At 38.0% G+C, this 22,635-nt stretch overlaps 1 protein-coding gene and 1 pseudogene across 11 annotated transcripts in view; both read left to right on the top strand.

Annotated features, from left to right (window-relative positions):
- ALMS1 (ALMS1 centrosome and basal body associated protein) overlaps positions 1-22,635 on the top strand; it is a 221,125-nt gene that overhangs the window by 77,778 nt on the left and 120,712 nt on the right. For all 10 annotated transcript variants that reach the window (XR_004054345.1, XR_004054346.1, XM_010361970.2 and 7 more), the window contains one exon: positions 19,498-21,362. Coding sequence is in view for 8 of the 10 variants with exons in the window: in XM_010361970.2 (XP_010360272.2) it covers positions 19,498-21,362 (1,865 nt within the window). In the remaining 2 variants the exon portion in view is untranslated. The remainder of the gene's footprint in view (positions 1-19,497; positions 21,363-22,635) is intronic.
- Positions 4,956-6,225, top strand: LOC104661365 (annotated as a pseudogene). The gene has a single exon (XR_004054347.1). The product of XR_004054347.1 is annotated as a 60S ribosomal protein L3 pseudogene (transcript).

Below are 22,635 nucleotides of genomic sequence, written 5' to 3' on the forward strand. Positions count from 1 at the left end.
ATGTTGATTTGTCTCAATACTTGTAATGTTAACTCGTACCACTTAGTTAAGGTGGTATCTGCTGGTTTATGTGTTTTACATATTAATTAATAAGCAGTTAATAAATATTATGGAGAGATTCTTTGAGACTGTAAATATTTCTAGTTTAGGATCTAGTGTTTATACTTGCCTGAATAATTTATTAATAAAATAGCTTTAATTTGGTGATCGAAAAAAATTCTATCATCACTTCAGCATTCATTCATTGGAATTCTGTGGTAAGTTAAAAGTGTCCCTTCTCCATTTATTTATTTATATCATTATGGGCTCTTGGATTTTTCTTCTCAGAGGGTCACAATCTATCACTATCATTGTTTATTTTGATACTCAAATTATCCCACACTTGCCCATGAGAACCATTTTAAGCTGGTGCCTGTGTGTTTTTCTCATGATCCCATCATTTCATGAGCATTCACCTACTTTCTGAGATAGGAAGATACTCTAGGAATCTTATATTTTCTTTCCACAAGCCCTAGAGCTGTCCATTTCTCCAAGGGGCCCTGGTTCTTTTTAGCAGAGAGTAGCATGTAGAAACTAAGATATGTATGCTTGGTGTGCTTATTGATACTGTGATGCTGTTGCCTTTATGCCCTTTCAGCAGACAATGTGTATGTTCATAATTGCACACACAACCCCCTCTCCTCTGTATGCCTGTTTCCTTATCTATTACTTTTATTATAAAATGAAAGCTGTGAGTTTATACTAGTACATCCAGTTCCATTCCAGTAATACAGGGTTATTCTAGCCTTTTTTTCTTTATTTGTAACTCACTTCTTTGATAGTAAGAAACTTGGCTCCCATTATCCTCCATGTATTTAGTTACTTGTTTGAATTCCCTTGTATGTTTCTCCCTCAGCCACTCTACTTATCATGCCTGCAACAGATTCTTTCCCAGCCCCCAATCTGTTTCAACCTACAAGTTTTATATGTAATATAATTATTATTATACCATTCCAGATATTTTAAAATTTCCATTATGATTTGTTTCAACAGTGAAAGGTGATACATTAGGATGATACCTTCAGTGTGCTGAAAGAAAATAAATTATATCTACCTAGAATTGCGTGTCAGTGAAAATTTAAGAATGTGGTAATATAAAAGTGATTTTAGACAATAACAGTTCATTCAACACTCATTAAAAATTTCTAAGTGGTTACCTCAGACTAAAGGGAAATAATCTAATATGGGAAATTTGTGATGTAGGAAATATTAAAGAGCAAAAGATGTGTTAAGTATGTGGATAAGTAAAGCCAAATACTTAAGTATATGAAACAAAAATACTAGGACCTTCATGACTGAGATAAAATGTGGCAGAAACTTAAAATATATGACAACAATATCGTACAGGTTTGAAGCTGTATAAATGGAGTTAATCTTTTTCCAAGTTTCTTAACTGGGAAAAAGTTAGATATTATTTACTTTAGCTTGATAACTATGTGTGTTATAATTTCTATGATAATCCTGTCCCATACATCATACCTTACTACAAAGTTAATTTGAGATGGATCATAGACTTTACGTTGAAAGGTAAAATAAAGTTTCTTGAAAATCTCTTCATGATATTGGGTTAGGCAAAGGTTTCTTAAGAACAAAAATACACTATCCATAAAAGAAAGGATTGATAAATTGCTCTTCATGAAAATTAAGAACGTCAGATAATCAAAAGGCACCATGAAGAGTGAAAAGTCAAGCTACACAGTGGAAGAGGGCATTTTGGATACATATATTTGATAAGGGACATAAATCTAGAATATATAAGAAACTCATGCAAATCCATTCTTCCTACCCAGAGACTTCAATAGGTGCCTCATAAATGAAGATATCCAAGTGGCCAATAAGCATTTGAAAACATTCTCAATATCACTGCCTCTTAGGTAACGCAAATTAACCATAATGAGATACTGCTTCATATCAGAGTAGCTAAAATTAAAAAAGAGAACAATACTAAATATTGGTAAAGTTATGAAACAACCAGAACAGTCTTTTATTGCTGGTGGGAAGGTAAACTGGTACAAAACTCTTAAAATAATTTATAATTATTTCATAATGGTAAACATATGCCTGACCTGGGACACTTCACTACTACTTCTTTTTAGGTGCATACTCAAGAAATGTCAGTACATATGTTCAATAGAAGACATGGTCAATAATAATTATAGTAGCCCCAAACTGAAAACTACATAAATGTATATCAGGAGTAGAAGAGATGAATCAATTATGCTTTATTCATGCAGTGAAATCCTGTGTAGCCATAAAAGAGTGCAAACTACTCAACAACTTTGAAAGCTGTCACACGTTATGTTAGCAGAAAAGCGAGACACAAACGAGTCATACTGAATAATTCCATTCATATGAAATTCAAAAACTAATCAATGGTGAGAAAAGTGATAAGAATGGTTACCCCTGGTGGAGTGAGGTGTGTGTTATTGACCGGGAAGAGGCACAAGAGGTCTCAGGTATAGGAAGTTTTGTATATCTGGATATGGGCAGTATTTACATTGCTGTCAACACATATAAAAAATAAACTGCCTGACTTCAGATTTGTACACCTTATTAAGAATTTCTTATATATTAATTAAAAAGAAACATTGAACAAGAGATACAATTGAAATCATAGAAAAGGAACTTTAAAAAGGCAGCTATTTCTAATCATAACAAAAACTTTTTAAAAAGCATCAAGGTGTAAATCTAACAAGATTTATGAGATCTTTTATTAGAATAGTAAAAGTTCTTTTGAAAGGCTAAGTACATAGAGAAATAAATTGTATTTATTAATAAGACTCTGTATCCAGCTGGCACAGACTGCTTCAATGAATCAAGGCCGATGTTTCTGTAAATTTTTTTTATCATGGTAAAATACACATAACTCAGAATTTACCTCTTAACTATTTTTAAATGTACAGTTTACTGGTGTTAAGTACATTCATATTGTTGTGCGACCACCACCACCACCACCATCCATCTCCGAGACTCTTCATTTTGTGAAACTGAAACTTTTGCCCATTAAATAGTAACTTTTTGTTCTCTTCCCATCTGCCCCAGGCAACCATCATTTTCCTTTTTGTCTCGTATGATTTTGATTACTCTGAGTACTTCCTATAAATGGAATAATACAATATTTGTCTTTTGGTGACTGGCTTATTTCACTTAGTCGCATGTGGTTCATCCATGTTGTAGCATATAAGTGAGTCTATGGTAGACAGTATATAGTTGGAGCATTCTGCCAGTCTCTGTCTTTTGATTGGATAATTTATTTACTTTTAAAGTAATTAACAATAAGGAGGAACCTGCTTCTGTCCTTTTTCTCTTTGTTTTCTACATCAAGGTACAAATTTTATGTTCAGATACAATTTCAAACCAAAATGAGGATTTATCTTACTGCCCTCTACCCCACAGAAATGCATTCGTAGGCTCCTAAAGGAAACTCTCTTAGATTGCTTGTTGTCAAAAACTATTGAGATCGTTTTGGCCCGTTCCATGCTATGAGAATGAGATCCACGCTGTACCCGAGGATTTACTGATCTCTCTTGGCAGAATACTGTTTCTTCTCCTTCTCTTTTCTGTTTGGTAATAGAAGAAGAGAAGTTTGAAGTCAGTACTTTATATCATTTAGTGTATGGACCAATAACTCAACACGTTTAGACAGAAAAACGTGAAATAAACTTATACTCTAAAATAAACCAAACCAAACTACAAAAGTAGTAAGAAGGAAATTATAAAATGAAATCTATCAATTAACTAGAAAACAGAAAAATGATAGAATTGAGCATTAAAATCTAGATTTGGACCTTGGAAAAATTCCAAATCAAAAGAAAGCTCTGACTAGCTAGAAGATGAGAAGGAAAAACATACAATGTTATAAATGAAAAGGAGCATACCAGATATACCACTGAGAAAATTTGAAATAATGAGAGAAAATAAAGTATAACTATTTTCTTGTTAGGTATAAAATTTTCATGAAATGACTGATTTTCTTAGATAATGTAATTAAACAGAAATGTGTAATAGATTAAACATGACTGAGAGACAAAAACTTTATTGATCAAACATTTGGCTTCCAAGTAAAGTACTTGACCTAGCTCAATATTAGGTAACATTATGGAGTATTTCCTGGGTGTGATAATAGCATTGTGGTTATATGATAAGTGAATTATTTAGGGTTGAAGTGTCAAATCACAGTGTCTTTGTGAAAGGATAAAGCTTTGTGGAGGGATAGGGGAAAATGTTCGACAGTTGTTTAAGTAGAAGGAATTCACATGTTTATTTTAACATTCTATCAACTTTTTGGTATATTCTTAACAAAAAGAAAAAAACAGTGCCTGACTTAGATGTTTATATGGGTGACTCAAGCTATCAGGTAATGGATAACTCCTGTGCTATATAAAGAGTTCTAATACACTAATAAAAACTTCCTAATTTATTTGAGGACATTAACAAAAACCTCAGAAGACATACCTGAAGTTATGAATCTTTCACATCAGTGTGATGTCTCCACTTTTATTTCTGATTTTATTTATTTGAGTCTTCTAGTTTTTTCTTAGTCTAGCTAAATGTTTAACATTGTTTTTACCTTTTCAAAACTAACAGTTTAGTTGATTTCTTCCTGTTTTTCTGTTTTTTATTTCTGCTCTAATTTTTATTCTTTCATTCTTTCTGCTAACTTTGGGCTTAGTTTTGTTCTTTTTCTTGTTCCTTGAGGTGTGAAGTTGAGTTGCTTATTTGAGATTATTCTTCCTTTAAAAACAGACAATTATCATTAGAAACTTCCGTCTTAGTCCTGATTTTGCTTCATCCCATAAGTTTTCATTTGTTGTGTTTTTGTCCTAAGATATTTTTTAATTTTCCTTGATCTCATCTTTGATCCACTGGTTGTTTAAGAGTGTGTTGTTGCTGTACCGGCGGGATTTGATGGCGTGATGTCTCACAAAAAGTTCTCCGCTCCCAGGCATGGGTCCCTCGGCTTCCTGTCTCAGAAGCACAGCAGCAGGCATCGCGGGAAGATCAAGAGCTTCTCTAAGGATGACCCGTCTAAGCCGGTCCACCTCACAGCCTTCCTGGGATACAAGGCTGGCATGATCCACATCGTGCGGGAAGTTGACAGGCCAGGATCCAAGGTGAACAAGAAGGAGGTGGTGGAGGCTGTGACTATTGTGGAGATGCCACCCATGGTGGTTGTGGGCACTGTGGGCTACATGGAAATCCCTGGAGGCCTCCGGACCTTCAAGACTGTCTTCGCTGAGCACATCAGTGATGAATGCAAGAGGCGTTTCTATAAGAACTGGCATAAATCTAAGAAGAAGGCCTTTACCAAGTACTGCAAGAAATGGCAGGATGAGGATGGCAAGAAGCAGCTGGAGAAGGACTTCAGCAGCATGAAGAAGTACTGCCAAGTCATCTGTGTCATTGCCCACACCCAGATGCACCTGCTTCCTCTGCGCCAGAAGAAGGCCTACCTGATGGAGATCCAGGTGAACGGAGGCACCGTGGCCGAGAAGCTGGACTGGGCCCGTGAGAGGCTCGAGCAGCAGGTACCTGTGAACCAAGTGTTTGGGCAGGATGAGATGATCGATGTCATTGGGGTGACCAAGGGCAAAGGCTACAAAGGGGTCACCAGTCTTTGGCACACCAAGAAGCTGCCCCGCAAGACCCACCGAGGTCTGTGCAAGGTGGCCTGTATTGGGGCATGGCATCCTGCTTATGTGGCCTTCTCTGTGGCACGTGCTGGGCAGAAAAGCTACCATCACCGTAGTGAGATCAACAAGAAGATCTATGAGATTGGCCAGGGCTACCTTATCACAGATGGCAAGCTGATCAAGAACAATGCTTCCACTGACTATGACCTGCCTGACAAAAGCATCAACCCTCTGGGTGGCTTTGTCCACTATGGTGAAGTGACCAATGACTTTGTCATACTGAAAGGCTGTGTGGTGGGAACCAAGAAGCAGGTGCTCACCCTCCGCAAGTCCTTGCTGGTGCAGACGAAGCAGCGGGCTGTGGAGAAGATTGACCTTAAGTTCATTGACACCACCTCCAAGTTTGGCCATGGCCACTTCCAGACCATGGAAGAGAAGAAAGCATTCATGGGACCACTCAAGAAAGACCGAATTGCAAAGAAAGAAGGAGCTTAATGCCAGGAGCAGATTTTGCAGCTGGTGGGGTCTCAATAAAAGTTTTTTTCCACTGAAAAAAAAAAAAGAGTGTGTTGTTAATTACCACATAATTGTGATTTTCCCAGTTTTCCTTCTGTTATTGATTTCTAATTTTAGTCTATTGTGCTTAGGAAAAGCTTGGTATCATTTCAGTCTTCTGAAATTTGTTCAGACTTGTTTTATGACTTAATATGTGATCTGCCCTGGAGAATGTTCTGTGTGCAGTTGAGAAGACTGTGTATTCTGCAACTGTTAGGTGGAATATTCAGTATATGTGTGTTCTATTCATTGTTGAAAATGGGGTACTGACATCTATTGTATTGCTATTTTTTCTTTCAGTTCCGTCAGTGTTTGCTTTATATATTTAGGTGCTCTGATGTTGGGTGTATATATGTTTATACTTGTGTTATCTTCCTGATGAATTGACTCTTTTATCATATGACCTTCTTTGTCTCTTGGGATGGTTTTTTATTTAAAGTCTGTATTGTCTGATAGTATGGCCACAACTGTGCTCTTTTGGTTGCTATCTGCATGGAGTATATTTTCCTGTTCCTTCACTTTTAGCCTGTGTGTCCTTAAATCTAAAGTGAGTCTCTTGTAGATAGCATATAGTTGGATCTTATTTTTAAAATTAATTTAGCCACTATATGTCTTTTGATTAGAGAGTTTACTCCATTTACATTAAATTATTGATAGGGAAAGATTTACTCGTTCCATTTTGTTAATTGTTTTCTTTCTTACAGTTCTTTCGTCCCTTTTCTCCTCTCTTGCTGTCTTCCTTTGTGATTTGTTGATTTTGCTTTGATCCTTCCTTTTTTTTTTCTTTTTCTTTTGTGTATCTTCTATAGGTATTTTCTTTGTGGTTACCAAAGTCTTACATAAAACAACTTATAGCTACAGCAAAAGCATTTTAAAAAATAGACAAACAGGACTGCATCAAACTAAAAAACTTTTGCACAGCAAAGAAACAGTTAAGAGAATGAACTGGTAATCTATGGAATAGGAGAAAATATTTGTAAACCATGTATCTAATGAGGAGTTAATATCCAAAGTATATAAGGAACACCTGCAACTCAACAGCAAAAAAAAAAGAAAAAAAAATCCCCAAAACAAAAAACAAATAGCCTAGTTAAAACATGGGTAAAGGACTTAAATGAACATTTCTTAAAACACACAAATGTGTAAGGTGCTGTATATGAAGAGATATTCAATATCACTAATCATCAGGAAAATGCAAATCAAAACCACAGTGACTTACCACTTCATATCTGTTAGGATGGCTGATATCAAAACAAAACAAACTGTAACAGGTGTTGGAGAGGATGTGGAGAAATTAGAACCCTGTACACTGTAGATGGGCATGTAAAATGGTGTAGCTGTTGTGGAAAATAGTATGGAGATTCCTAAAAAAAAAAAAAAAAAAATAGAATTACCATATGATCCAACTTCTGGGTGCATATCCAAAGGAAATGAAATTGGAATCTTGAGGAGATCCCATGTTCACAATAGCATTAATCACAATAGCCAAGATACATAAACAAGATGTATAAACATCGATAGATGAATGGATAAAGAAAATGTAGTATATACATACAATGGACTATTATTCCACCTTAAGGAAGTCCTGGTGTATGTGACAACATGGATGACCCTGTAAGACATTACACTATGTGAAATAATCCAGTCACAGAGGGTCAAATACTGAATGATTTCACTTACGCGAAATATCTAAAAATAGTCAAATTCAGAAAACAGAGAGTAGAATGGTGATTACCAAGGACTGGGAGGAAGGGTGAATTGGAAATTGATGTTACATAGGTATCACAGGCAAAGCAGATAGTTCAATATTAGGAAATTTATGAACAAGTTTTTACATTAGTAGATCTAATGGAGAAATCATAATTCATTAAGCTCCAAAAAGTATTTGGGAATAAAAAAATCTGTAATTAAAAATATTTCTTTAGAAGAATATTTCTTTACAGTAGAATAATACCTCAAATATGATAAAGAATATGTATTTGAAATTTGCAGTCAGCATAATAAAGGCAAATACTTTTGTTATGCATATAAAACATTTGTGAGAGGAGTCATATAATGTGGTGGAGTAGGGAACTCTAGGGCTCTTACAAAAACACCTAATTAGCTTCCACAAACTATCAGAATTAATTTTTATTGAACTCTGGAATTTAACATTAAAAAAGGAAAAGTAAGGAGCTGTAGCACTGCAGAAAAATACGATGGCACCTTAAATTGCTCACCTACCATTCCTTGTGCCTAGATTAATAATGGCTTTGAAAATGGCAGCTTACACTCATGGTGCAGGCTGTTAGCACCGGAAGGATTAGTACAGATCTTGCTCTCAAAAGATTGTGATTGTTTTAACCTGTCTGAAGTTTCTGAAGGACCGGTATAGAGCTTCCTTTTGTTTTACACAACTCAGAGCTTTCCTGGGACTGGGGTGGCTTGTCCATCATCACGTGTGAAAAGTATTTGAAAGCCAGAGTATCAACTGTAGAAGTCTGAGTCTGGGGATAAAAATTAGGACAATGAATAGGTGGACAAAAAGCTAGGAAGGAACAGTTGAAAAGGAGATACAGGGTGGTATAAGGACTTTTAAATGCTTTCGTATGTGCTGAGAAATTGAGAATGCTATGTACATGCCTAGGATTGGACAACTCACAGAAGGCTTGAGAAGACCCTAAGCTTTCACCACTAGCTGACCTTCCGGCTCTGCCTAAGTAGAATGTGAAGACTAAGATAGAGTTGTAAACAGTCTGGCTAAGTTTTGATGGAATGCCCCAACACAGAGCAAAAAAGACTGGGACTGTTTTTTTTTTCTTTTCTTTCCTATTACCTTTTTTCTTTCCTTGGCTGCAGGTATTTAAGGAAACGGTCAAAACAGTAGTTGACCCTGAAGCTAAGTGAACACAGACTTCACTTTTTTTTTTTTTGAGACGGAGTCTGACTCTGTCGCCCAGGCTGGAGTGCAGTGGCCGGATCTCAGCTCACTGCAAGCTCCGCCTCCCGGGTTTACGCCATTCTCCTGCCTCAGCCTCCCGAGTAGCTGGGACTACAGGCGCCGCCACCTCGCCCGGCTAGATTTTTGTATTTTTTAAGTAGAGATGGGGTTTCACCGTGTTAGCTAGGATGGTCTTGATCTCCTGACCTCGTGATCCACCCGTCTCGGCCTCCCAAAGTGCTGGGATTACAGGCTTGAGCCACCGCGCCCGGCCATGACTTCACTTTCATGTACAACAAAGAATGTAAACTTTATGAAATAGTCAGTAAACAACGCTTACAACAAGCAGTAACAGCAAACTTCAGGGAAGGGGGAGAATTCCAGTATCCAGAGTTGTCACATTATAATATTCAATATGTCCAGTTTTCAACAAATTATAAGGCATGCAAAGAAATAAAAAAGTGTGACTCATTCAGAGGAAAAAAGAGAAATTAATGAAACTATCCCTGAGGAAGCCCACCTTAAATGTACTCAATGAGCTAAACAAAACCGTTAGCAAAGAACTAAAGGGAACCAAGAAAAGGATTTCTCACCAAAAAGAAATATCAACAGAGAAATTGTAAAAAGGAAACAAATAGAAATTCTGCAGCTGAAAAGTACAGTAACAAAAATTCATTAGAGGGGTTCAGTAGCTGATTTGAGTAGTCTGAACAAAGAATCAGTGAACTTGAAGAAAGGTCAGTTGATGTATTCATTTGAGGAGCAGAAAGAGAAAAGAATAAAGAAAATGAACAGGGCTATGGGACATCCCCAAGCATACCAGCATATGCATTATGGGATTCTTAGAGGGAAGAGAGAGAGAGCGAAAGGGGCAGAAATAACATTTGAAGAAATAATGGTTGAAAACTTCCCTAATTTGATGAAAAATGAACTCCAAGTGGGTTAAACGCAAAGAGACCCACACCATGACTGGTTGTAGTCAAATTGTTAAATACTTAGCATAGTTGTTGGTTCTATTAGTAGAAATATACTTTCCCTAATGAAGTCAGCTTTAACAGATTTTTTTTAAACAAGTGTTTCCAAAAGCTTATTGATTTTTAAGTAAGTTTTGTGTCACATAGTAATATATTTCTTTTATTTGTAGAAAGTAAATTTTTACTTTTTAGTGCTTGTTGACTGTGTGTGTGTGTGTGTGTGTGTGTGTGTCTGTGTCTGTGTCTGTGTATTGGTTTATGTGATGGTGAAGAACTACTTATTTCTTTTTTGGTTTGTTATATGAGGTCTTTGACGTTGTTTGTTTGTGACAGGGTCTTGCTCCGTCACCCAGGCTGGAGTGTAGCAGCTATATCAGAGCTTACTGCAATGTCCGCCTCCCGAGCTCAAGCTGTCTTTCCACCTCAGTCTCTCAAAGTGCTGGTATTACAGGCTTGAGCCACTGCACCTGGCTGATGTGTCATTAAGCTGGACAATGACAGAATAATATAACCTGATAAAACTCATGTAGATCTGTTGAGAAGAGAGAATTTTAATTGTGAAATAGTCTCTGGAAATTAGTAAAAGACGTATTTTAGCTAACCAGTAATTTTGTAACTTTATCTCAGTATAATTTACTGTAATACATAAGGTTTGCCCATTTAAAGTGTATAGTTTGTTTACAGAATTTTACAATAACATAATTTTAGAACTTTGTTGTCATTCTCCCCTTCCCCCAATTCCCTAGCCCTAGGCAAACACCAGTTCACTTTCTCTCCCTATGGATTTGCCAATTCTGAACATTTTATGTAAATAGAATTGTAATATATGATCTTTTGTGACTGCCTTCTTTTACTTAGCATAATGTTTTCAAGAGTCATTCATGTTATGTTGTAACATGAATCAGTACTTCATCCCTTTTTATTGCCAAATTGTATTTCATTGTGTAGATATTTTGTTTACTCATTAGTTGGTACACATTTGGATTTTCCACTCTGGCCATTGTGAATAGTGCTGCTATGAACATAGTAAGTGTTTATGTGTTAGAGTGGATGTTTCATTTCTCTTGGGTATATACCTAACAGTAGAATTACTGGGACATATGGTAACTCCATATTTAACATGTTGAGGAACTTCTAAACTTTTTTCTGAAGTAGCTGCACTATTTACATTCCCACAAGCAGTGTATGAGGGTTTCAATTTCTCCATATCCTTTCCAACTTTTGTCATTTTCTGTCTTTTTGATTATAGCCTGGTTGGGTGTTAAGGGTATTTATTGTGATTTTTTACCTAGTTCTAACAACTAATGGTGTTGAACATCTTTTCATGTGCTTATTGGTGGTCATTTATCTTTTCTGATGAAATACCCATTCAAATTCTTTACCCATTTATAAATTTATCACTTTACAAATGTGTTGAATTGCAAGCATTCTTTTTATATTCTGGATATTAGGCCTTTAGCAGATTTATGGACTTGCCAATATTTTCTCCCATTCTGTAGGCTTTTTCACTTTCTTGATGGTGACCTGTGATACACAAAAGTTTTAAATTCTGATGAACTCTAACTTATCAGACTTTTATTATTTGCACTTTTGGTAACATATCTAAGAAATCAGTGCATAACTCAGGGTCACAAAGATTTAGTGTTTTCTTCTGAGATATTTAGTTTTGGTTTTTATGTTTAGATCTGTGGTTCTATTTGAGGCAATTAAAATTTTTATTTTTTTTAATTGTGATAAAATAACATAAAATTTATCATCTTAACCATTGTTAAGTGTATGGTTCAGTGGTGTTAAGTACATTCATGTTGTTGTTTAAACAATCTCTATAGCTTTTTAAATCTTGTAATACTGAAACTCTATATCCATTAAACAACAAGTCCTCATTTTCGCCTTTCCCTTAGCCCCTAGCAACCACTATTTTACTTTCTGTCTCTATGAATTTGGCTACTCTAAGTACCTTATAGTAGCGGAATCACACAGTATGTGTCTTTTTGCCACTGGCTTATTTCATTCAGTAGTGTATTTTTTAAATTCACCCATGTTGTACTATATGTCAGAATTTCCTTCTTTTTTAAGACTATATTATTCCATTGTGTGTGTATGCCACATTTTGTTTATCCATTCATCTGTTGATAGACACTTCAGTTGCTTCTGCCATTTGGCTATTGTGAATAATGCTGCTGTGAACATGCTTGTTATAATTATCACTTCAAGATCCTGCTTTCACTCCTTTTGGGTGTAGACCCAGAAGTGGAATTGCTGGATCATATAGTCATTCTATTTTTAAGTTTTTGAGGAAGCCCCATGCTGTTTTCCATAGGGGCTTCACTGTTTACATTCCCACCAGCAGTGTTCGAGGGTACTAATTTCTCCACATCCTTGCCAATACTTGTTATTTTCTGTTTTTTTTTTTTTTTTTTCCTTCTTAATACTGGCTATTCTAACAGGTCTGAAGTGATGTCTCATTGTGGTGATGATTTTCATTTCCCTTATGATTAGTAATATTGAGCTTGTTTTCATTTTTGGTTAGTCAGTTGTATACCTTCTCTGGAGAAACGTCTATTATTTTTGCCTATCTTTGAATCAGGTTTTGTTGTTGTTCTTGAGTTGTAAGTGTCCTTTATATGTTCTGGATATTAACCTTATATCAGATACAGTGAGTTTTTGCTTCACATCATTGTTAAATTCGTGGAAACTGTGACTTGTAAGTGAAGTGATGTATAGCATAGCAAAACAAACTGATACAGGATAATTGATAAAACAAGAGTTAAGCTCCTATGGTATTCAGTACATTGTTTCACTTGAAGATGCAGTTTCTAAGTACCTATTGATGATGTTAAGTGAAGACTTACTGTACATGATTAGCAAATATTTTCTCTCATTTTCTAGGTTACCTTTTCACTCTGTTGATGATCTCCTTTAGTGAACAGAAGTTTTAAATTTTGATTTAGTCCTATTTATTGACTTTTACTTTTGTTGCCTTTCTCCTTTGAGTTAGTTTTTGTGTGTGGCATCCAAATTCATCTTTGCATATAGATATTGAGTTGTTACAGCACTGTTGAAAAGACTTCTTTCCCTATTGAATTTTCATGACCTCTTTGTTGAAAATCAATTTACCATAAATGTTAGTGTTTATTTCTGGACTGTCAGTTCTGTGTCATTGATCTACATGACTGTCCTTATGCCAGTACTGCACTGTCTTAATTGTTGTAGCTTTGTAGTAAGTTTTGAAATCGGAAAGAGTGAGTCCTCCAACGATGTCATTTTCAAGATTATTTTGGCTATTCCGGGGTTACAATCTGCTTGTCAATTATTGAAAAAAAAAAAGAAAGAAAGCTAAGCTTTTAATAAGAGTTGAATCTCTAGATTACTGTGGGAAATATTACCACTTGAATCTCTAGATTAGTTTAGGAAGTATTAATCTTTCAGTCCATAAAAATGGGCCAGTTTTCTAGTTATTTTGCTTTTCTTTCATTCAATTTTTTTAGTATACTAGACATATATTTATTTTGCTAAATATATTTTCAAGTATTTAATTCTTTTTCTTGCTGTTGTAAATTGAATTTTTTTAAAAATTTATTTTTGGATTGTGAATTGCTAGTGTATTAAAATACAGTTGATTTTTATATATTGCACTGGCATCCTGCAGCTTTGATGAACTTGTTAGTGTTAGTTGGTTTGGCCTGGTTTCCTTGGGATTTTCTGTAAGAAGTTCATGTCATCTGCAAATAGATATAGTTATACTTCTTTCTTTCCAATCTAGATGTCTTTAATATCTTACCTGGTTGCCCTGGCAATTTGGTAACATCCAATATGATATTGAATAGAAGAGGTAAGAATGGCCATACTTGTCTTGTTCTTGATTGTAGGAAGAAAGCGTCTAGTTTTTCATCATTCGGTATTATGTTAGTGCTGAGTCTTTCATAGGTACTCTTCATCTGGTTAAAGAAATCCCTTCCATTCCTAGTTTGCTGAGAAATTTTATCACAAAAACATATTGGGTTTTATTGAACTAAACAGTAGCTTTTAAGAGCCTGTTACATATCTAATGACATGTGGTTGGTTTGTTGTAAAATTACCTAGAAATGGTTATGTGAAAATACTGAAATTTACTTGGCAAATACTAAAGCTACGAGAATGTTTTAAATGGAAAGGTTATTATGAAAGCTTGAAAGATGCGATGGGAGGAGGTAGAGCATGAAGTGTTAAAAAATTTGTAACATATGATTGTTGGAAAGGAAGAAGAGAAATATATTTTGGGATGAGTATAAATCTACTCATGCATACTTTTAAGAGGCTGGAATAGGTTTATGTTTCTCAAATTTGGATATTTACTTCCCACTGATATGTCAGGAGGTATCAAGGCAATAAGAAACCACAAAATAAAAACATTTTTTTTTGCCCAAATAAAATTTTTACATCTATTTTTATCAGCTAATGACAGAATATTTATTTATTTATTCATTTATTTATTTATTTATTTTACTTTAAGTTCCAGGATACATGTGCAGAACGTGCAGGTTTGTTACATAGGTATTACATGTGCCATGGTGGTTTGCTGCACCTATCAACTCATCATTTTGGTTTTAAGCCCTGCATGCATTAAGTATTTGTCCTATGCTCTCCCTCCCCTTGACCCCCACCCCCCGAAAGGCCCCAGTGTGTGATATTCCCCTCCCTGTGTCCATGTGTTCTCAATGTTCAACTCCCACTTATGAGTGAGAACACGTGGTGGTTGATTTTCTGTTCCTGTGTTAGTTTGCTGAGAATGATGGCTTCCAGCTTCATCCATGTCCTGGCAAAGGACATGATCTCATTCTTTTTTTTAGGGCTGCATAGTATTCCATGGTGTATATGTGCAACATTTTCTTATCCAGTCTATCATTGATGGGCAAAAAAATGACATTTTTAAAGTGTTAGTTTTGTCCAGTGGTATTTAATTTTTTAAGTCAACATTTTGTTTTGAAATAATTTTAGTTTCACATGTAAGAAATAATATAGAGATATCACATATTCTCTTCACCCAATTTCCCTAAGTGGTAACATCTTGCAAAACTATGGCAATATATCACAGCCACAACATTGATACTGATACAGCCAAGATACTGAACATTTGTATCACTACAAAGGTGGCTCATGATACCTTATAATAGCTACTTCCACTTCTTTCCTGCCCCACCTTTTACTAAACTCCTGGCACCACTAATTTGTTCCTTTGTTTCTGTAACTTTGTAATTTCAAGAATGTCATGTAAATGGTAACATATAGTATGCAACTTTATTGTATTGGCCTTTTTTTCACTCAGCCAATACAATTATCTGGAGATTCATGCGGATTGTTTTGTTTATCAGTGGTTTTTCTTTTTTATTGATGTATAGTATACCAAAGTATGAATGCACCACAGTTTAAATATTAACTATTGAAGGACATCTTGGTTGTTTCCCAGTTTTTGGCTTTACCAGTACAGCTGCTGTAAACATTCATGTGCAAGTTTTTGTGTGAATATATCTTTGTTTCTGTGGGGTAAATGCCCAGGATTGCAATTTTGCTGGGTCATGTGGTAGTTGCATGTTTAGTTTTTTGAAAGACAGGCCACACTTTTTTCCAGGGTGGTTATATCATCTACATTCCCACAAGCAGTGTGTGAGTAATCCATCTACTCCATGTCCTCACCAGCATTTGATACTGTCACTATTTTTATTCTAGTCATTCTAGTAGGTATATGGTGGTATCTTACTAAGTTTTAAATGTGTATTTCCTTAATGGTTTTTGAGGTTGTACATTTTTTCATATCTCTGTTTCCAATCTCTGTACCCCGTTAAGTGAAATGTCTGCATCTTTTGCCCATTTTCTAATTGGATTATCTTTTTTTTTCCTTTTTACCGTTGTGAGTTCTATATATATGTTAGATGTAAGTCTAGCAGATATAAGACCTTTATTGGATATGAGGTTTACAAATGTTTTCTTTTAACCTGTAGCTGGGAGAGAGGGGAATTTTTTGTTTTGCTAGATAGTCTAGGCTTCCCTAAACTTTCACGGACACCACAAGGAAGGGATAGCACTTTATCAGCCAGCAGAGATGAAAGTGAGTCCTGGGCTCCTCACTTGGCCTTTGCTGGTGTTGGTGTGAGTGGGTCTAGTTTTTTCTTTGGTGGTTGGCTGGAGTAGAACGGTTGTTAGTTAAAAGTTTTCTCTTTTGCTAGGCTTTACCTCTGCTGGGTTTTTAGCTAGTGAGAAAAGCTTTTGTTAGGGTTTTTTGTCTGTGTCCATTGTTCCTGGGTTGCTGATTTCTTCAGCTCCAAGTCTGTGTATGCAAGAGATAAAGAAAACCCAGGGATTACACCACAGGATAATTCCTCAGGTCCCTAGATCTCTAGCTAATCTACCTTCTTCTTTACATCTTTCAGATTCTTCTTACATTTGTTTTATGTATATTTTCCAGTGGGCTTAATTTTACTTAGCAGGAAAAATAGAGAAAAGTACATCTGGCCAGGTGCGGTGGCTCATGCCTGTAATCCCAGCACTTTGGGAGGCTGAGGCAGGAGGATCCCTTGAATCCAGGAGTTGGAGACCAGCCTGGGCAACAAAGTGAGACCCAGTCTCTACAAAAATAAAAATAAGAAAATTAGCCCGGTGTAGTGGCATGTGCCTGTTGTCCCAGCTATCCAGGAGGCTGAGGTGTTAGGATCACCTGAGCCCGGGAGGTCGAGGCTTCAGTGATAGTGCCACAGCATTCCAGCCTGGGTGACACAGCAAGACCCTGTCTTAAGAAGAGAAAAGAAAGAAAAATGTCACAGGATCCTCAGGGTGTCACTTTGCAAGCTGGAAACCACTTTGCAGCAGCACCTTCTGCCTGAGTATTACTCACACCTGCTGGGCACGTTCTGCCCACTTGGCCTGGCAGGCTGTGCTTGGCTCGCACTACTATGCTGGATCTTACACCTGCCAAGCATGAGCCAGACGTGGAGTGGTGAGGGGTGTGTGGGCAAGCAAGTGTGGGGTCTAGCCACTGCACACAGCCAGGCATGCTGACTGCTGTGGTGGGGCAGGCAGCTCCAGGTGCTGGCACTGGTGCTGGCTCCATGCAAGGCTGCAGCTGGACCAAATGTACTGTGCATGGCTTCTGCTGTGGGGACCCACATCTGGGCAAGGGAAACGTGGTGGCAACTGGAAGCTTGGAAGACACAAGGAACCACAAAACCCCAAAGAGGGTGTCATAGTCCTGGCTCAGGGACCGCCTAGATCTGGGCTTCCTGAAAGGCCACAGCTTGTCTCTCCTTCTTATTCCCTGCAACATGACAGGCAGGGAGGGGGCACGTTTCAGCCCTGTTTGTGTTACAACTCTTTTAGTCCCACCACTTGGTGGATCCTGAGTTCTTGTCCTGCATCCATGAAGAATGAGGTATGTGGACAACTAGAGGGTGAGCAAGATGGAGAGGAGCTTCATCGAGTGGCAGAACAGTTTTCACGAGACCCCAAGTGGGTAGCTCCTTTCTGCAGGCAGGTCATCCCAATGAGTGTCCAGCTGTCAGTGGAGAGGAGAACCTAGAGTGAGTAGCTCCTGTCCACAGGCAAAGTTGTCCCATTGTCTGTGCAGCCCTCAGCAGAGAGGAGACCCGGAACGGGTAGCTCCTACCTGCATGCAAGTCATCCCATAATCTGTGCATATTTCAGCAGAGAGGAAACCCGGAGTGGGTAGCTCCATTGTCTCTCTTAAGTCTGGCTGAGTCCAGGATTTTTGTGGGCTTCAGAGGGGAGTAGGTGCATGCCAATTGGTCCATAGGCAGGCCCAGAAAAAGCACCATAAGTCCGCCTGTCCGTGGAACTGACAGCCCTTCAAGTGATTCCTGGCTTAAAGGTAGGGCTTCATTGGTGACCTTCCCCTTTCTGCCCAGGAGCCTGTCTGCCATCTCTCTGCTATCTGTGGTACCCGTGGCACACCCAGGCTGTTTATGTCAAGGAGCACCTGCAGGCCCACTCTGAGCTGCCCTCAGCCCTCCCCGCCCCTGCAGCCTCCCTCCTGTGCTTGTGGGTGCCCAGTGTCTGGAGGGGCGGCAGGGGGCTGGTGTGTCTGTGCTGTCCCAAGTGTGCGCACACCTGGCTGGGTTGTGACAGTGCTTGGACTTGGCCTTAGCTTTGCTCTGTAATGGGAACGGGCACCAGGAGTGGGGAGAGACCAGGCAGCAGGAGCAGGCACTTTTGAACGTGCAAGGGCAGGGGGAGTTCCCAGGTCCCCGAGACTGCAGGGTTGCCTGGGTCTACAGCTGTGACTGGGCAGCTGCAGCTGTGCCCAGGCGGGTGGGGTTCCCACCCCTCCAACTCAGAAGGGAGTGGGACTTCTGCCTGTTCCCGGCTCCCACCAGCTCAGTAGAGCGAGCAGCCCTAGCTGCTCCTTCCCCACTGTAACTAGCATCATGGCAGCAGCCACTGCAGATGGGATGCTGCTGCCATCAAAAATACATCTACTTCATCACCTGGGGAGATGCAGCATCATTTAAAATATTTTCATCTGGAATCAGATGTTGCTATATCATCAAATAGAATGCCAAGTTATAATGACTTTATAGGTAAAACACAGAAACCTCAAAGAAATGTTATATTTATGGTAGCTTTGAGTACTGATCCTGTGTGCCAGGAAACAAGGTCTTGGTTTTTTTCCCCCCTATTCTTAGGGGTAAAATATTAGGATGTAGGTCAAGCTTCTGTAATAGCTAAACATACAGCGGCTCAAATAAGATAGAATTTTATTTTCACGTCATTGTTCATGTTAGGAAAGTGAGCTCTGTTCCTTGATGTCATCCAGGGACCCAAGCTAGCTGGACAACTAAACTGTCCTTACACATGACTTCCAAGGTTGTTCCATGCATTACCATTTTCAGCAGGTGAGAAAAATAGTGGTGATAGTGGTGGTGATACTGGGGGAACACGCAGGTCAAGAACTTGATTTTAAGGACAGGAAGCAGAAGTTGTACTTGATGCCTTCAGTCATATCCCATTGGCCTCAACCTAGTCATGTGGTCACAACTAGCTGCAGAAAAAAACAGGAAATGTCTCCCACTTGGTGGCTATGTGGCTAGCAAAAATTTGAGTAAGGGATTTCTATTATTAAAAGAAAGGTGAGAATACTTACTGGTGGACAATAGTAATCTTTGCTGTTTAGTGGGAAATTTTTAGGAGAACTCTCTGAGTGGTCTTAATTATTGTGAGCCTTTTTATTCTGTAGTTAACTATCTCTTCTTGCTGTGCTCTTTGTCCTGTTATATTATAAAAGAATGACATGACCTTCATGGTCTAATCTTAGCATGGGTATAAAACTAATGTGTATGTAACTACTTGGACTGCTTCAGATAAGAACCTGTTTGTTTGTATCTTTTAGGGTTTACAGAGTCCACGTGGAATGGGATGCAAGCCAGAAGCTGTATGTAGTCACATTATTATTGAGAGTCATGAAAAAGGATGTTTCCGGACTCTAACTTCTGAACAACCACAACTAGATAGCCACTCTTGTGCTTTCAGATCTGCTGAACCCTCAGAAATGACCAGAGGACGTCAGAGCCCATCATCATGTAGAGCCAAGCATGTCAACCTTTCTGCATCCTTAGACCAGAACAACTCCCATTTGAAAGTTTGGAATTCCTTGCAGTTAAAAAGTCACTCCCCTTTTCAAAACTTTATACCTGATGAATTCAAAATCAGCAAAGGTCTTCGAATGCCATTCCATGAAAAGATGAACCCTTGGCTGTCAGAATTAGTAGAACCTGCTTTTGTGCCACCTAAAAAAGTGGATTTTCATTCTTCATCACAAATGCCATCCCCAGAACCCGTGAAAAAGTTTACTACCTCCATCACTTTTTCATCTCACCGACATTCTAAATGCATTTCCAATTCCTCTGTTGTTAAGGTTGGTGTTACTGAAGGTAGCCAGTGTACTGGAGCATCTGTGGGGGTATTTAATTCTCATTTCACTGAAGAACAAAATCCTCCTAGAGATCTTAAACAGAAAACTTCTTCCCCTTCATCATTTAAAATGCATAGTAATTCACCAGATAAAGAAGTGACTATTTTAGCAGAAGGTAGAAGGCAAAGCCAAAAATTACCTGTTGATTTTGAGCATTCTTGTCAAGAAGAAAAACCTTTAGAAATGTCAGATTTTACAGGCAATCATTCTGAGCCCAGTACCAGTACAAATTGTAGCAATTTCAAGGAAATTCAAATTTCTGATAACCATACCCTTATTAGCATGGGCAGACCAAGTTCCACCCTAGGAGTAGGCAGATCGAGTTCCAGACTAGGAGTAAAAGAGAAGAATGTAACTGTAACTCCAGATCTTCCTTCTTGCATTTTTCTTGAACAACGAGAGCTCTTTGAACAGAGCAAAGCCCCACATACAGATGACCATGTGAGGAAACACCATTCTCCCTCACCTCAACATCAGGATTATGTAGCTCCAGACCTTCCTTCTTGCATTTTTCTTGAACAACGAGAACTCTTTAAACAGCGCAAAGCCCCACATGTAGATCATCAAATGAGAGAAAACCATTCTCCCCTTCTTCAAGGTCAGGATTCTATAGCTTCAGACCTTCCTTCTCCCATTTCTCTTGAACAATGCCAAAGCAAAGTGCCAGGTATAGATGACCAAATGAGTAAACACCATTTTCCCCTTCCTCAAGGTCAGGATTGTGTAATGGAAAAGAATAATCAACATAAGCCTAAATCACACATTTCTAGTATAAATGTTGAAGCCAAGTTCAATAATGTGGTCTCCCAGTCAGCCCCAAATCACTGTACCTTAGCAACATCTGCATCTACTCCTCCTTCAAATAGAAAAGCACTTTCTTGTGTTCGTATAACTCTTTGTCCCAAGACTTCTTCCAAGTTGGATAGTGGAACTTTAGATAAAAGATGCCATTCATTGGATGCTGCTTCTAAAGCGAGGATGAATAGTGAGTTTAACTTTGACTTACATACTGTATCTTCGAGATCACTGGAACCAACCTCCAAATTGTTGACCAGTAAACCTGTAGTACAGGATCAAGAATCTTTAGGTTTTCTAGGACCTAAGTCTTCACTGGATTTCCAAGTCATACAGCCTTCTCTTCCAGACAGTAACACTATTACTCAGGACTTGAAAACCATACCTTCTCAGAATAGCCAGATAGTAACCTCAAGGCAAACACAAGTGAACATTTCAGATTTCGAAGGACATTCCAATCCAGAGGGGACCCCAGTATCTGCAGATCGGTGAGTCTCATTGTGATAACAAGCAAGCTGGATGGACTTTGTGATAAAATGTTTCAAATACTTAAGTAGATATTGGTTCTTGGGGAAAAGGCTGTGTGATTTCTCTGAGTGGAGGTTGTGTCTGACTAATTACTAGAAGTCTTTCAAGGAATAAATGTGTTAAGTAAGAGAACATATGATAGTAATGCATTTATACTTTCAGAGGGCTCTTGGCAAGACTTGACATCAAGTGTTTTAAAAAACTGAATGACCTTGAAAGGAATCTTTGATCATCCAATGATACAATTACTAATTTATTTACTATGTTGGACGTATGCTGAGGATCTCCTTTGGAGGCTGTACACATGTACGTGGGTGCTTGGTTGCTCTCTCTCTTCCCCTCTCCCTCTCTCTCTCTCTCCTCCAGCTCTGGTTCCATTTCATGACTTCCTTCAAATATTTAGTGTTTACAAAGAAAGTAGCTTTATAGTGGAAAATCCTGGCAGATACCAGTTTAGTCAAATGATGAAGATTAGCATCACCAGTAAAACATCAGTCAACATAGTGTGCTTCCTGATATGATGCCCCACCTCATAGAGTATTGTAGGAAAGGAAACCCAATTCAGGCATAAGTCTGTTAGATTTATATTATTCAGCCCAGTTTTAGCACTTTGCCATTAATTCGGTTTTACTTTAATGAGCCTCTTACCATATGGGGAAGCAGAACTACCTGTATGTTTAGTATTTTACCTTATAGTTGAAGAGGCATCGTACCACAGTGGAGAGCATTGGGCTTGGAAAGGAGGGTGAGAGAAATGTTTATTCATAATCTACATGTGGTAGTAGTCATGGCAATAAGGAACTTACATATGCTATCTTACTTAGTTCTCATAATGATCCTATGAAGCAGGTGATGAGATCTCTGTTTTCCTACTGGGAAACTTGTGCCAAAAGATGTTTGTAGGCAAGATAAAGAGTATTTGAATGCATTCTGTTTAATCAAAGTAAGGAGTTGTTCCCCTACACAGTACTCTGTCCTAGAATTTGAACCCTCATTCCAACTCTTCTTCCAGCCACGATCCTGGACAACTCATTTAATATCCTTGGCACTCACACATAGAAGGAAAGTGTTGGAATGCTGAAAAGTCCCTTACAGCTCTAAAAGTTAGGGATTGCGATAATAGATTGGGGCAAAAGAAAAGGTCAATCTCTGATTTCAGTGTTATAAATAGTAGAGTGCTATAGAGATCAGTACTGATACCTTTAAAAATTTTTTTCTTTGAGACAGAGTCTC

Source organism: Rhinopithecus roxellana, chromosome 17 (assembly GCF_007565055.1).
Source record: "Rhinopithecus roxellana isolate Shanxi Qingling chromosome 17, ASM756505v1, whole genome shotgun sequence".
Taxonomy (NCBI): Eukaryota; Metazoa; Chordata; class Mammalia; order Primates; family Cercopithecidae; genus Rhinopithecus; species Rhinopithecus roxellana.